The 12,059-nt window shown below is 37.9% G+C and overlaps 1 protein-coding gene across 1 annotated transcript; it reads right to left on the minus strand.

Moving 5' to 3' along the window:
• Nucleotides 1-4,523: 4,523 nt before the first annotated feature.
• On the minus strand, nucleotides 4,524-11,774 carry LOC113683812 (acyltransferase PGAP2). The gene is made up of 6 exons (XM_089191833.1): nucleotides 11,340-11,774; nucleotides 7,498-7,771; nucleotides 6,869-6,975; nucleotides 5,990-6,098; nucleotides 4,965-5,103; nucleotides 4,524-4,720 (listed from the first exon to the last, which is right to left on the minus strand). The coding sequence occupies exons 1-5, from the start codon at nucleotides 11,490-11,492 to the stop codon at nucleotides 4,967-4,969; spliced, it is 780 nt and encodes a 259-aa protein (XP_089047959.1). The 5' UTR covers nucleotides 11,493-11,774; the 3' UTR covers nucleotides 4,524-4,720; nucleotides 4,965-4,966.
• Nucleotides 11,775-12,059: the final 285 nt, after the last annotated feature.

A 12,059-nucleotide genomic window follows, 5' to 3' on the forward strand; every position in this document is an offset into this window, starting at 1 on the left:
TGACCGATTTGAGGAACTTAGGGATGGAAGTTCTGTCCGTGGAACGTGAAAGACCTAAGTGCCAAGGGAATTTTCTGCCCACTTTTCCGTGTTCCGTACTCTGTCTACCGTTCTGATAATTACTTCAGTAATTATCCGCAATAGCCGATGAGGCTATTTCGTCGTGTATAACCGTAGGTGTAATCCGAGAAAATCATTTGAAACGTCTGGAAATGTGGATAAATGAAACTACATCCGCCATCTCATTTCCTGAGGAAAATCGCCTGATTATCGATCGTGCTCATTCTCTCGTTTGATTTCATGGTCTGGCATGCAATACATGCGGGTATCACTGACGAACTTTGCTCATTGGGGGGAGGAGGTTAGAATAACAGTACGAGCAATGAAAGAAATTTGTCACCTACACTGAATGGAATATTTAAATCATGTATAATTACATATATGTAGTGAAATATACATATGAGACCAACCGTAAAAGGGTTTTAGACTAATGCATTTTTTTAACGGCTCAAATTGAAATAGCAAAAAACCTCGATGCATCAACATTTTATCTCATTTAAATGAGATTTTCAGACAGAGATGCATTGAAAACTTTATTATTCGATAAGTCATTCGAAACCGTCGTATCCCTCTCTTGGATTTCTGTTGCAACAACAACGACAAATGAATTGGCCTTTTCCTTCCCATGGCATTTGCAGGAAAGCGGTAAAAATTCGAACTTTGTGACTTTGTGCCTAACCATAGCAAATTCTTTCTCTGCGTCTCCCATATCTGCAATTGTATAGATGTTGTTAGCAAGGTGCTTTTAGTATTCATTCATGAGTTTGCGTCGTCTTTTGTAGATTTTCTTGCCTGATTTCTTCATCCATAGATGATAAAGAGAATATGCAATCAGTCTGTCAAAAGTTTTCTCTTATTACCATAATATCCTCCGGCCAATATTCTTTCTCTTGATTTAATCAATCTTTGGATGATAATTTCTCTCATAACTTATTTACTCATCTTCATTATTGTAAAATATGTAGAAAATGGCTCTATCATTCTTATTGTCTCAATTTTGTTCAATACTAAGTTTTGACTTATTTAAATCAGGAGTGCCTCGGGGTCAATTTTAGGGCCATTCCTCTTTTCACTTAGTATAAACGATATTGTCAAAGGTACAAATTACTTTCCTGTAAGAATTTTTGCAGATGACACTTCTTTACAAAAACGGGCTGAGATTTAGATGCTTGATTTTTCGAATAAATCTAAATAACCACCAATTTAGTCACTATGAACAGCTAAGCTCAAACAAGTTAACCCTAAAATTTAGTGAAACGATTGAAAATATTTAGTTTTTCCAAAAATGACAAAAATACACCAAGAAGATATCCAACCTAATTCCAGGAAGAAATAAAAGAAAGATCAGTATTGGGCCGAAAGGGTCAAGGCTAAGAATTTAACAAATAGAGAAGCCTTGACTGTGCTAAGTTCTGGTGTAAAGCACGCCGGAAGCGGCTAGAGCACGAAAGAAGAGAAGAGAGAAACACGAGACGTAGTCGAGTGTTTTCCCCACTTTTTGAAAGTCTGTAGTGTGACCACAGCTATTGAGATCAAATGTTGAAATCTATGCTGGCGTTATATATTTCACAGCCCCGTACTTAACCCCTCATAAAGGAGCGTTTCATGGACGTGAACAGCTGCCGTAGACATGTCATCATCTACTGCGAAACTAATGGAACTTTGTGCATCGAAATCATTTAAATAAAATTGGTATCATTATTGTCCCCCTTAGTACTGCGTTCTTATCACCTGTAATAGTTCTAAGTAGATCAGCCCCGCCTTTTGATGATCTATGTTTTACTGTAGAAGTAATTCTGACAGCTTGAAGGAGATTTTCTCATGTAGCTTACAATTTGTGATAAAATGCCAACTGAGAAAGGTGTACAACAACATAGGGGCTTTATATACTTTTTAGGTGCATGGTCTTGCGTAATTTTGGTATCCAAGAAGTTGCTGCCGTAGCTTCAGCGACTGGGACAAACCATCACACGTCGACAGCTATCGTGCTTGTCTTCAATAAATTTTCATCAATTAAACTTTGATCAGTAAGTAATTAAACAGTGTTCATTTCTTTTTTACGGTTACTGGTAGGCCAGTAGCCATATTGTGGTCATGTCGTTAGTAGATAAGTGAGTGACTTTTCGTGAAGCGAGTGTTACTTTATAGCGTCTATTCAGCAATTTGAGGCTGATTAACAGGCGCGAAGCAAATGCAAACGCAAACGCAAATGCAAATGCGAGGATTTTCATTTTCTTGAACTTGCACTTGCGTTTGCATTCGCTTACCACACGTATGGACCAGGCAACGCAAACGCAAATGCAAAACCTGGGCGAAAACACAGGTTCCACCGGTTCCATGCTAACATGGTACAGTTAAAAACAAGATGGCTTCGACGTCTTCCGCCTTTTCGGAAGAAAAACTTGCCTTGGGCGTGAGGAAATTTCCCGTATTTTTTGACAAAATTTTTCGATAATTCAAACACAAATCAAAGAAGAGTCTTTCTTGGAAAGATGTGGCCAGAGAAGCGGGCATAAAAGACAGTCTGTTTTACGAAAGAATGTGTTGTATCCGAGTAATAATGACAAATGCATGAACAGCGAAACACAACTTCGTCTATTTCTGCCCTTAGTTGCACATGCGCATGTCAACTTCAGGGGAGCAATGTTCATCAGACTCAACCAGATGGAACTCATCCGAAGCCGCTGCAGCAGGGACTGGAGTACATTGAATTTCTAAATCAGGAACAATCTCGCTTGGCTGGTACACATTGGGCGTAATCCGATTTGGCACAAATTGGCGCTGAATTACTGGAGGTTTGACTGGTGAAATATCACTCGCAGGTGGGCAAAGCAGTTGGTCCATGTGCAGTTCCCAAAGGTTACCCTACACCTAAACCATACAATGTCGTAAACAAACGACTTCAGTCACAACTCCAGGCACCCACTTCTCTCCCTTACCATAATTACGTGCTAAAACCGGATTACCTGCACTGAACTGACGCAGGCCTCTCTTTGTGGTGCGATTCACCTTGGAAGTGTACCGGCGAGCTTCAACATGTTTTTCAATTGAAGGGATCAGTAAATCTAGACAAGTACTTGGCCGTCGTCCCATAACTGGCAAAGCAGGAGGTTTGTCCGTAGTAGAGTGTGGGGTGTTTCCATAAACCAATAAATACTGGTCGGTTACAGCAGATATATCGTTGTTTGTAAGCTGAGCTTGTTTGATAGCTGATTTTAAAATTTGGACAACACGCTCAGCTTGTCCGTTAGGGGAGGGTTTATAGGCTGCCGAGGTACAATGCAATATGCCATTTTTTAGAAAAAAAGGTTTCATATTCTTTAGAAGCAGACTGTGGGGCATTGTCAGAAACAAGAAGACCATGTCTGCTGAAGATATCACGTAACGTATTTACGGTTGCTTTGGCCGTAGTGTTGGTCATTTTAACAACCTCTGGGAATTTTATATAGGCATCAACTAAAACCATCAAATCAGGATTTGATGCTCATTCTTCTAGTAAGCCTGTACCAGTTGGTGCCCCCCAAGGGAGCATCCTCGGACCTCTGTTGTTTCTTATTTACGTTAATGATTTACCATCATGCTTACGTGAATGTGATTTAACGTTAAACGTTGACGATACCGTTATTTATGCTTCAGTGAAGGATGCTGCTACCCTTGAGTCCCGGTTAATTATTGATCTACAATCAATTTGCGAGTGGTTTTTTGACAATCTCCTCAACCTTAATGAAAACACATGCAAATTTGTCCTTTCGGTAGTACGTAGAAACTTAAGTCTTTCCAGAATTTTCTCTTTGCATCAATGACCATAACTTAGGGCGAACTGACTCATTTAAGCATTAAGGAGTTACAATCGGTCAAAATATGACTTGGTAAGATCACATTTCTTCGATTGTCAAAGTCAGTCAACGCTTTGATCTCCTGATAAGAGTGAAGCAGATGCTACCACTCCAATCCCGTCTGACTGTTTACAATAGTCTCGTACTTCCTTTGTTTGATCATGGTGACATTATTTGGGGAGATAATAAGAACAACTCCACTCTCATGGGAAATCTTCAGATTCTTTAAAACAAAGCTGCCAAGATAATTTTTGATCGCCATCCGCAATCCTCTGCGTCCGAAGCTCTTGCTTCCCCTTTGTTGAAAGCCACTGTATCTCAGGCGACGTTGCCATCGTTGTACAACGATCTTCAAGTGTTTGAATGGTTTATTTCAACCTTCTGCACTCATTTTCAGCTTTCTACACTCAGTTTCAACTTTCTGTATTCAGCCTCAACTTTCATCTGTGGGCCTTTGATTTTAAAGACCTTTAATTTTGACATTTCGATCAAAGCAACCTCACATAAAGACCCCTACCTCGAGGTCTAATTTGCTTTCATTGGTGAGATTTTTTTAACTAATCGCTCCAAATTGCATCTTTTTCCCAGCTAATAAGATAACGTTCCTAAAAGACAACAACCAACAGATTTCAAGGCTTGTTTAAAGTATTTAATCAAATGGAAGGAAAATGATATACAATTTTTGCAACTCTTTACAAACCAGCGCTATAATGGATAAAAAATTGTTTGCACAGGCTTAAACATACAAATAAATTTTGCGATTTCAAAATGGATGAAATTTGAGTTCCTCTCCCAGCAGAATCCTCATAGGCTGCAACCACAGTCTAAAATAGGCAAAATTGTGTTTATAAATCTTTAATAAAACGGCAAAGAAAAAGGCTTTCGAGTTAACTAGGAGGGCCAATGTTCTTCGGTATAAATTTATCTCAATCCATATTTTTAATTACGTTATCGCTTTGGGAAAGAAACTGCAGCTCCAATTTTAACTTAAAAGTTCCTGTTAGTCAGTAAATCAGCTGAAGATGATCAGAACGCTAGCGGGCGTAGTTCAGAGTAAATTCCAAAAACCTTTATCTCATCTTTGCCTGAAGGTTGTCATTGTGCAAGATTGAAATACTGCATCCACTGAATATCCAGGTGCAAAGCCAATGAAAAGCTATGTTAGATACAACTGTCAAGTATTCAGACAGTGCAAACAGAGTATACACTGCAGTGAGAAACACATGTTAAGGAAAAGGTTGATGTTTCTCAACAAAGTGGTTTTATGTTATAATTATTTATTGCTAAATTAGTCAGCCTTTATTTTATGCTCTTGTCGGATATCTGTGATATTCTGGTTGGTTTCATAAAAGTTACGAAATTTCCATGAACAAATAAGGTGACTTATTTGCATTCCTTTTAAATAATAGTAACCATACAGCCATTTAAGAAAAGAGGGAGGGGTTAGTCTTAGAGGCCTAGTGGGCTTGTAAATGTTGATGCCCAAGTTTGCTAGTATCAGTTTCACACTCTTAAGTGGAGAGGTGGAGAGCGGCGGCGTGAAAGTTAGGTGTCTCGCCCAAGAACACTGCACCATGCTCAGGCCAGAGCTCAGCCCTTTCCTCCTGATCTAAAGTCCAGCATGTTTAGCACTCATTTGATGCGTCGCTCAAGGCCTAAACCCATCGAAAAGCACTCTATAAGCTCAGACAAGTACCAGCTTCACAGGTAACCTCGATTCTTTCCCTCTTACAAAGACTGAAAACGCCAAAATAAATAAAATGTAATTTTCTACCCGATTTACAGAATAAAAGCAGAGAGGCAAAGTATATTTTGTAAACCCAATTGCCCAAGTGAAGCGTGAAAAGATCAAACGTCGAACAGGAGGCAAACTTATCTACCTTAAGCCTTGAACTCAAAAACTGTGTGTCCTTAATAAGTCCCATACACTCTATCCACCATCGAGGTTGCTTTCAACCTTCTCCATAAACAATTTAACAATTAATCTCGGGTTGTATTGTTTACAAAGTTTTCTACCAATACTGCTTTTTACTGTCTGAGTATCCGCAACTATAAACTACTGCATTTCATTGAAACCGTTTTGTAAAGGATACTGTAGGGTTCACAATACCAGTTGTGCCTCAGATAAAAATACACAGCCAAACCAAAAGAACAACAGTTGAAGGACATAGTACCCACTTTTCTTTTAAATAATTTGTATTCCTGTGACAGAAAGATAATTTGCAATTATTTACATCATAGATTTAAATGTACTACACTATTTTTCCATCATACTTTCAATATAAGTTAAATCTTTAACCAACCATTTTGTCCCTCGCTGATTTTTCTCACGTATAAGCAGGCACTTATAAAGAACCTTCACATACATGTACATATTTGCAGCTGTGAAAGGAGGAACTGACCCTTCTCTTTCTCACTAACTTTGTTACGTGGATGGCAAGCAGAAGTCAAGAATTCTCTGCAATGCTTACTGTGGCCTGGAGAGCAGGTGATTAACTTAAGTGGGCATAAGTGATTTAGGCCTTCATGTGCAGGTAAGAGGGTACATGCGTGAATGCAGAGGGAGTGTCGCCGCATGCTTTTTCGCAATTCTTACTTTCATCGTTACCAAATTTCTGTTATGCATGTTAAGAGCTTAGTTCACAGATCTTTTGTCTCTGGCATTTAGTGTAAGATGCTAAAACAAGGGCTTCCTAACAGACAGGCGATATTAATGTGAGTGAGACATTAGCCGTTTTATTCTGCGTCTCGTTTCCACCCATGTCTCAAAAACAGGTGTGTTTAAGTTTCCTATTTGAAATTTGTTACTATCACTAAGCAACCTTGTTTCAGTATACTGACTAACTCATGACTGTACTTAAGCATGTCATAGAGAATTTAAGAACGATTGAGTATTAAAAAATAAAATGAAATGATAACCATTGCATCATTGTGAACAACAATTTATTGTTTGAATGAATGTAACTATGTACCTCATCAGTCATTGGTTGTGTCGCAGTCAACCGGAATAAAATACAAGTCAAAAGCATAAATAATATTGCAGATGCCATAAAAACAATAAATGACCCTTCATGGACATCTGGAGAAATAGAAAGTAAGTGAGGTGAAAATTGTGACACAAATATAATTGAATTAAGAGCCGGCATATAGTTGTAGAATCAGAAACGGCAATACTTGACACCATGTTAAATTTGAATAATTATTCTAAAAGTGCCCAACTACAATTTTCAGACTTTTTTTCTTAACTCTATGATTCTGATTTCTGAAAAAGAACTCTTAATTATTATTATTTGAGTCATAACCCAGAACTAATGGTAAATAAAACTTAAATGAACATCAAGTGTCCAGAAGACTTTTAAAAGTGAACAAAAAATCAAAGGGAGATTGAGGCCTAAGGTGCAACCATAACTTTAATCTGTTGTGACAGCGCAAGTCTTCCTAACAATCTCAGTAATTCACAATACGATACTTAAAAAAAATTTTAATTCAAGAATTTTAAAAGAATTGCACCCATACCATGATGAGAACAATACAAACACATGAAATGTCATAAAGAAAAAATGTGATAAAAGTAAAACATTTTATCAATTCAATTACTCACCAAAATTATCAGTTGAAGAAATGTATGTTAAAGTTAAGAGAGCTCCATTTTCCACTAGATGCAAAGCACCATTTACGAAATTGAGCAAACTAAACCACCAAGTTGTAGAGCTGTATTTCCTGCCCAACTGAGTATTTTTGTAATGTTTATGAAGTGAATAAGGCATGATAAGAATTCGTGGTAGACAGTGCAAAGCTATTCCAACTCTCCATATAAACCTCTCAGGCATGTTCCCTCCAATAGCAGCACTTATTGAAGGTAAAAAGTTTGGTACCTATAAGGAAATAAAAAGAAGTAGCCATTCAAATTTGAGACAGTTCAGAGCACAATACTTTATTTAAATTACAAGAAATTTCATCATACAGGGCCGGTTGTTTACACGAGATCTGGGCCAACAAGTCTCATCTTGTTGCTGTTTGGGTGACATAAAACACAAGAACAAAATGAAGTAAGATGCCAGCCAGAGGAGACTGGTAAAGACTATCACACAACCAGAAAACTTGACTGAGCTCCTGTCATTTTGTTGCATTGTGCTCATTTGATCAATTGAAAATTGCAAGTGCCTACAACTAATAAATATTACGGAAATGAACTGTAAAAAGGGAATCCAAAACGTTGAACAAACAAAATAACATTTTGGATGTAGTGGTTAAAAGAGTTTGAATGGCTTCAAACTGCATCTCTGATGTTAAAGGATTGTGCTAAATCTGGAAAGTAAAACTCAGACAAGCCTGGATGTGAAAATTCAAATGATCGACATTTTTGTCTCACGTTAAGTGGTTGGATCACATACAAACAGCACCATTCTACAAAGTGCTTTCTTTCATTATGATACATAAGTTAACATTTTATTTATTGACGTAATTTGGCAGTGAGTCAATTTGGCACGAAATTAAATTTAGACTTCATATCAGAGAATTATGTACTGTAAAGGCAATTCATCGCTTTTAATTAAGAACAACCGGCCCTCGTTTTGCCTTGGTCCTTCTTGCTACAAAAAAAATGGAGTTGTTGAAGATTATGGAGTAGTGAATGCCTTATAAATGAGATATTTCGTTGGCTATTGGTTTGACGTAGCGTCTTTAGGGGGAAAAAATATTATCTAGAACTTCTTGAAAGGCGTCCATGATTCAGCTTACGAACAAAACAAACTGATTCCGCACGGTAATTACACGACGGTGTAATAAGTGATTATCGTGGTCTACAATGGACTTACTAAACACAGAACCAAATTACGCCGTTCGTTAACAGCTTAAACTTTGACAGTTGTTTTAACAGTGAAAGCAAATCACGCTGTTAGTAGTCCTACTAAACGGCTTAAAATGCGACACTAAATGTAAGAGTGAATGCAAATTACGCCGTTAGTTACGTATGTATGTTTGTATGTATGTATGTATAAAATTATGCCTTTAGTTAACGGCTTAAAATGTTGTATTAAGGATGAGAGGAAACCATATCACTCTGTTACGCTGTGTTAGCGGGGTAATGTATGTAACAAGTAATTTGTCGAAATTTGGTTGGATCAACTGAGTTGATCCGGTAAAATAGCCACCGTAAGAAACACAAGCTGACAAGCGATAACAAATTACACAGTTATTACGTAGATTAAAGAGTAACAGCACAGAAAACGCACGTGTCCAGCAAGATTTCCTCGAGTTCTGTACTCCATTTGACGAGCATAGAAAACAAACACGTCAAGTAAAATTGCCTCTAGTCGCGCACTCTATTGGGCGAGAGCTATCAAGATTGACCTCAAGTCTCACACGCTGTTCAGACTCGATATAGACACGAGATTTGTGGATTTTCTTTCCTATTCAAAACTCTCTCTCTGAGAAGAATGAATTCCAGTCTCGCACTGAATAATGTTAGTGTTGTTTGCAATGTATTAGCCCATGGCCCAGAGAACAAGACAAGATTAGTGAGATAAGATCAAGATGGCGGTTTAAATAATCTGCCAAAACTTTAACCTCATGTACAAATCCAAATATGGAAAAGTGGTCGCGTGACATTGGGTACAAGAAAAAACCCAAATGGTGAGATTTAACATTGTTCGTCTGCTTATCTGACAGCTGCGAATTATGAAGCTTGGCTTGTTTGACATGACGTTACATGTTTTGAGGTTAAAGTTGAAATGGTTGAGCACTTATGATCGTCTCTTATTTTATTCGTGCAAAGCATTTATATCTTTATATAGGGATGTAGCGAAGATTTCTGCAACTTAAGCACCAAGTTACGAATGGTTCTGTCTCGTAATTGAAAATGTATGTAGATATTTTCATAAGCGCTTTTGATAATCGGCAATCGCAGATCGTTTTAACCAAAACGGGGTTTTAACTTCTGTTTGTAATCACACACAATTATTGCTGTGTGATAACGCCGTAGTAGCTTAGTGATAGGTATCACGCATTCAATTTATCTTCCTTTTATTCCTACCACTTTCACAACCTGGCATTCTTACAGCTCTACCGTCACTGAGATGATTAAAGAATTCGAAAATATTGTTTAGCCGAAACCGATCATATTTTAGAAATGATAGTAGGAAGTTACAGTCAACTAAAGAGATGAATTATGTCTTTAAAATTGGTGGAAGGGGAACAAAAATGACCCAATTGCAACTTAGCGAGGCGGATTTCTATTCAATTATCGAACGCAGTCACTGGGTGCTTTGATAGCCCTACTGCAGCCTATATTTTGGTCAAAAGTCACACCTAATGAAAACTGAAACAAAAGGCTTACACAGTTTTACAAAGCCGTAGCCTGCGTGACAACTCTTGATTAACCACATGGTTCTGATCGCATAATCAGTCATAATTTATGCGTCTTGCTCTTTTCGGCATGGTGCTCGATTCGGCATTTCACAAGATCCGTAGGACTCAATTTACGCAATGTAACACTCACAGATGTAAGCTTCTTGTAGGCTGTTTTGACTTTTGTAAAAAGAGTAACCTAAAGATTAGAAAAAAATTCAGCACCAAACGAAGTATGTCAACGAAAGGACAGCGTTAACAGCGAGAGCAATTCGACGAGACCGTATCCTGCGTGACAAATAGATGGCTCCAACTGCATAATCAGTCATAATTTATGCATCGTGCTCTTTTAGGCACGGTGCTCTATTCGACGTTTTACAAGCCATCTCCTTCCCAACATCTCACAAAACGATCTCAAAATGTTGCAAGGTAGTGCGTTGAAATGTTTCGTGCGTTTGACTGGGCCTGAATGTCATTAAATATATTCCAGAACCCGTGTTAGAGTGCTTCTGTTCAGAAATAGATCTCAGATGACGTTAAAATGTGGTAACAAAAACATATTCGATTCAGTGATCTATCAGTGAACGGACCCACAACATGGAAATCTATTTGTTTCATGTAAGAAGCGAAAAATGTGTTCATGGTGGCGTCATCTTAGCGTCCATCCTCTCATAGATCATAACAAAGAACCAGACAAAATATTAAATTCCCGTGTAATTCAGCTTGTTATAAAAATAGATCGAACACTTTCCTCTAACAGCCTTTAACATCATTTCAGAAGACCTTTTCACCGCTCGTCTTAACGGTTTTTATAGATGACTTCCCTTTATTTTTTTAATGTCAAGCGTTTTCATTCAGAATCTTGCTTTATGAGCAGATATCAGCGTGACACTTTTTAAGTTGTTTCGGGCGAGAGTGTCTTTAAGCTTTGTTTCATGACTATGGCTATCGAGAGAACAGCTAGTAATAACGAACAAAATAATAAAAAAGCTGCCAAGAAAACGTCAAAAATTGCTTTAGAATAAAAGAGAAGAAAGAAGCAAGCGAACTTTGCTCAAATTCATAAATTATTGAATTAAACGCAATTCAGCCTACCTTGCAGTGGGTCCTTGTAGTTTCATCAAAATGCCAAACCACAGCAATCAGCACACACAATGCTGTTGAAAAAAGCGGTAAAGAACAGATGAAAATGGCAAAGTGCTCTGCACATACGGAGATTAAAGGTTCTTGAGAATTAACCGAAGACATGGCAGTCACACTCTCTTCGAATATTTGAATACCTTTGAATAATTAAGTCAACAACCATCGTGTGACTCTTTACTGCTCATATCACATGACACGCATAAATAAACCCCAAACGCACTCAACATTTCATTTCAACATCTTGCAACATTAATTGTTGCGCGCAACGTGTTGGACATGTTTGGCCACCCTGTTGCTAGGTTTTTGCACACTATGTTTTTGTTTCCTCACTAAAATGCTCAGTCTCCATCCGAAAAAAGTCACTGAAATGCTCGGATGATGCTCATTAAAAAAAACAAAATCTCGAGCCCAAGGTCATTTTGGCTTCTTGACAGCGGTATGGTCGCCAAATAATGACCTCTGGGAGAACGGATTAATTCAATTTTTTTGAGGAAAGACCAGATATCTACACGCCATTGCAAGAAACAAACAAGGGAACTCTCACAACCTCAAAACATGCATATGAATTTATTAACAATTACTTTCCTTGCCATTTAGTGACTGAGTAGAGATATTCTTCGGACATTAATCATCGATGGAAGTTGAATTTTACTTTCCGTAAGATCACCGAAG

Source organism: Pocillopora damicornis, chromosome 13 (genome assembly GCF_964200805.1).
Source record: "Pocillopora damicornis chromosome 13, jaPocDami1.2, whole genome shotgun sequence".
Taxonomy (NCBI): domain Eukaryota; kingdom Metazoa; phylum Cnidaria; class Anthozoa; order Scleractinia; family Pocilloporidae; genus Pocillopora; species Pocillopora damicornis.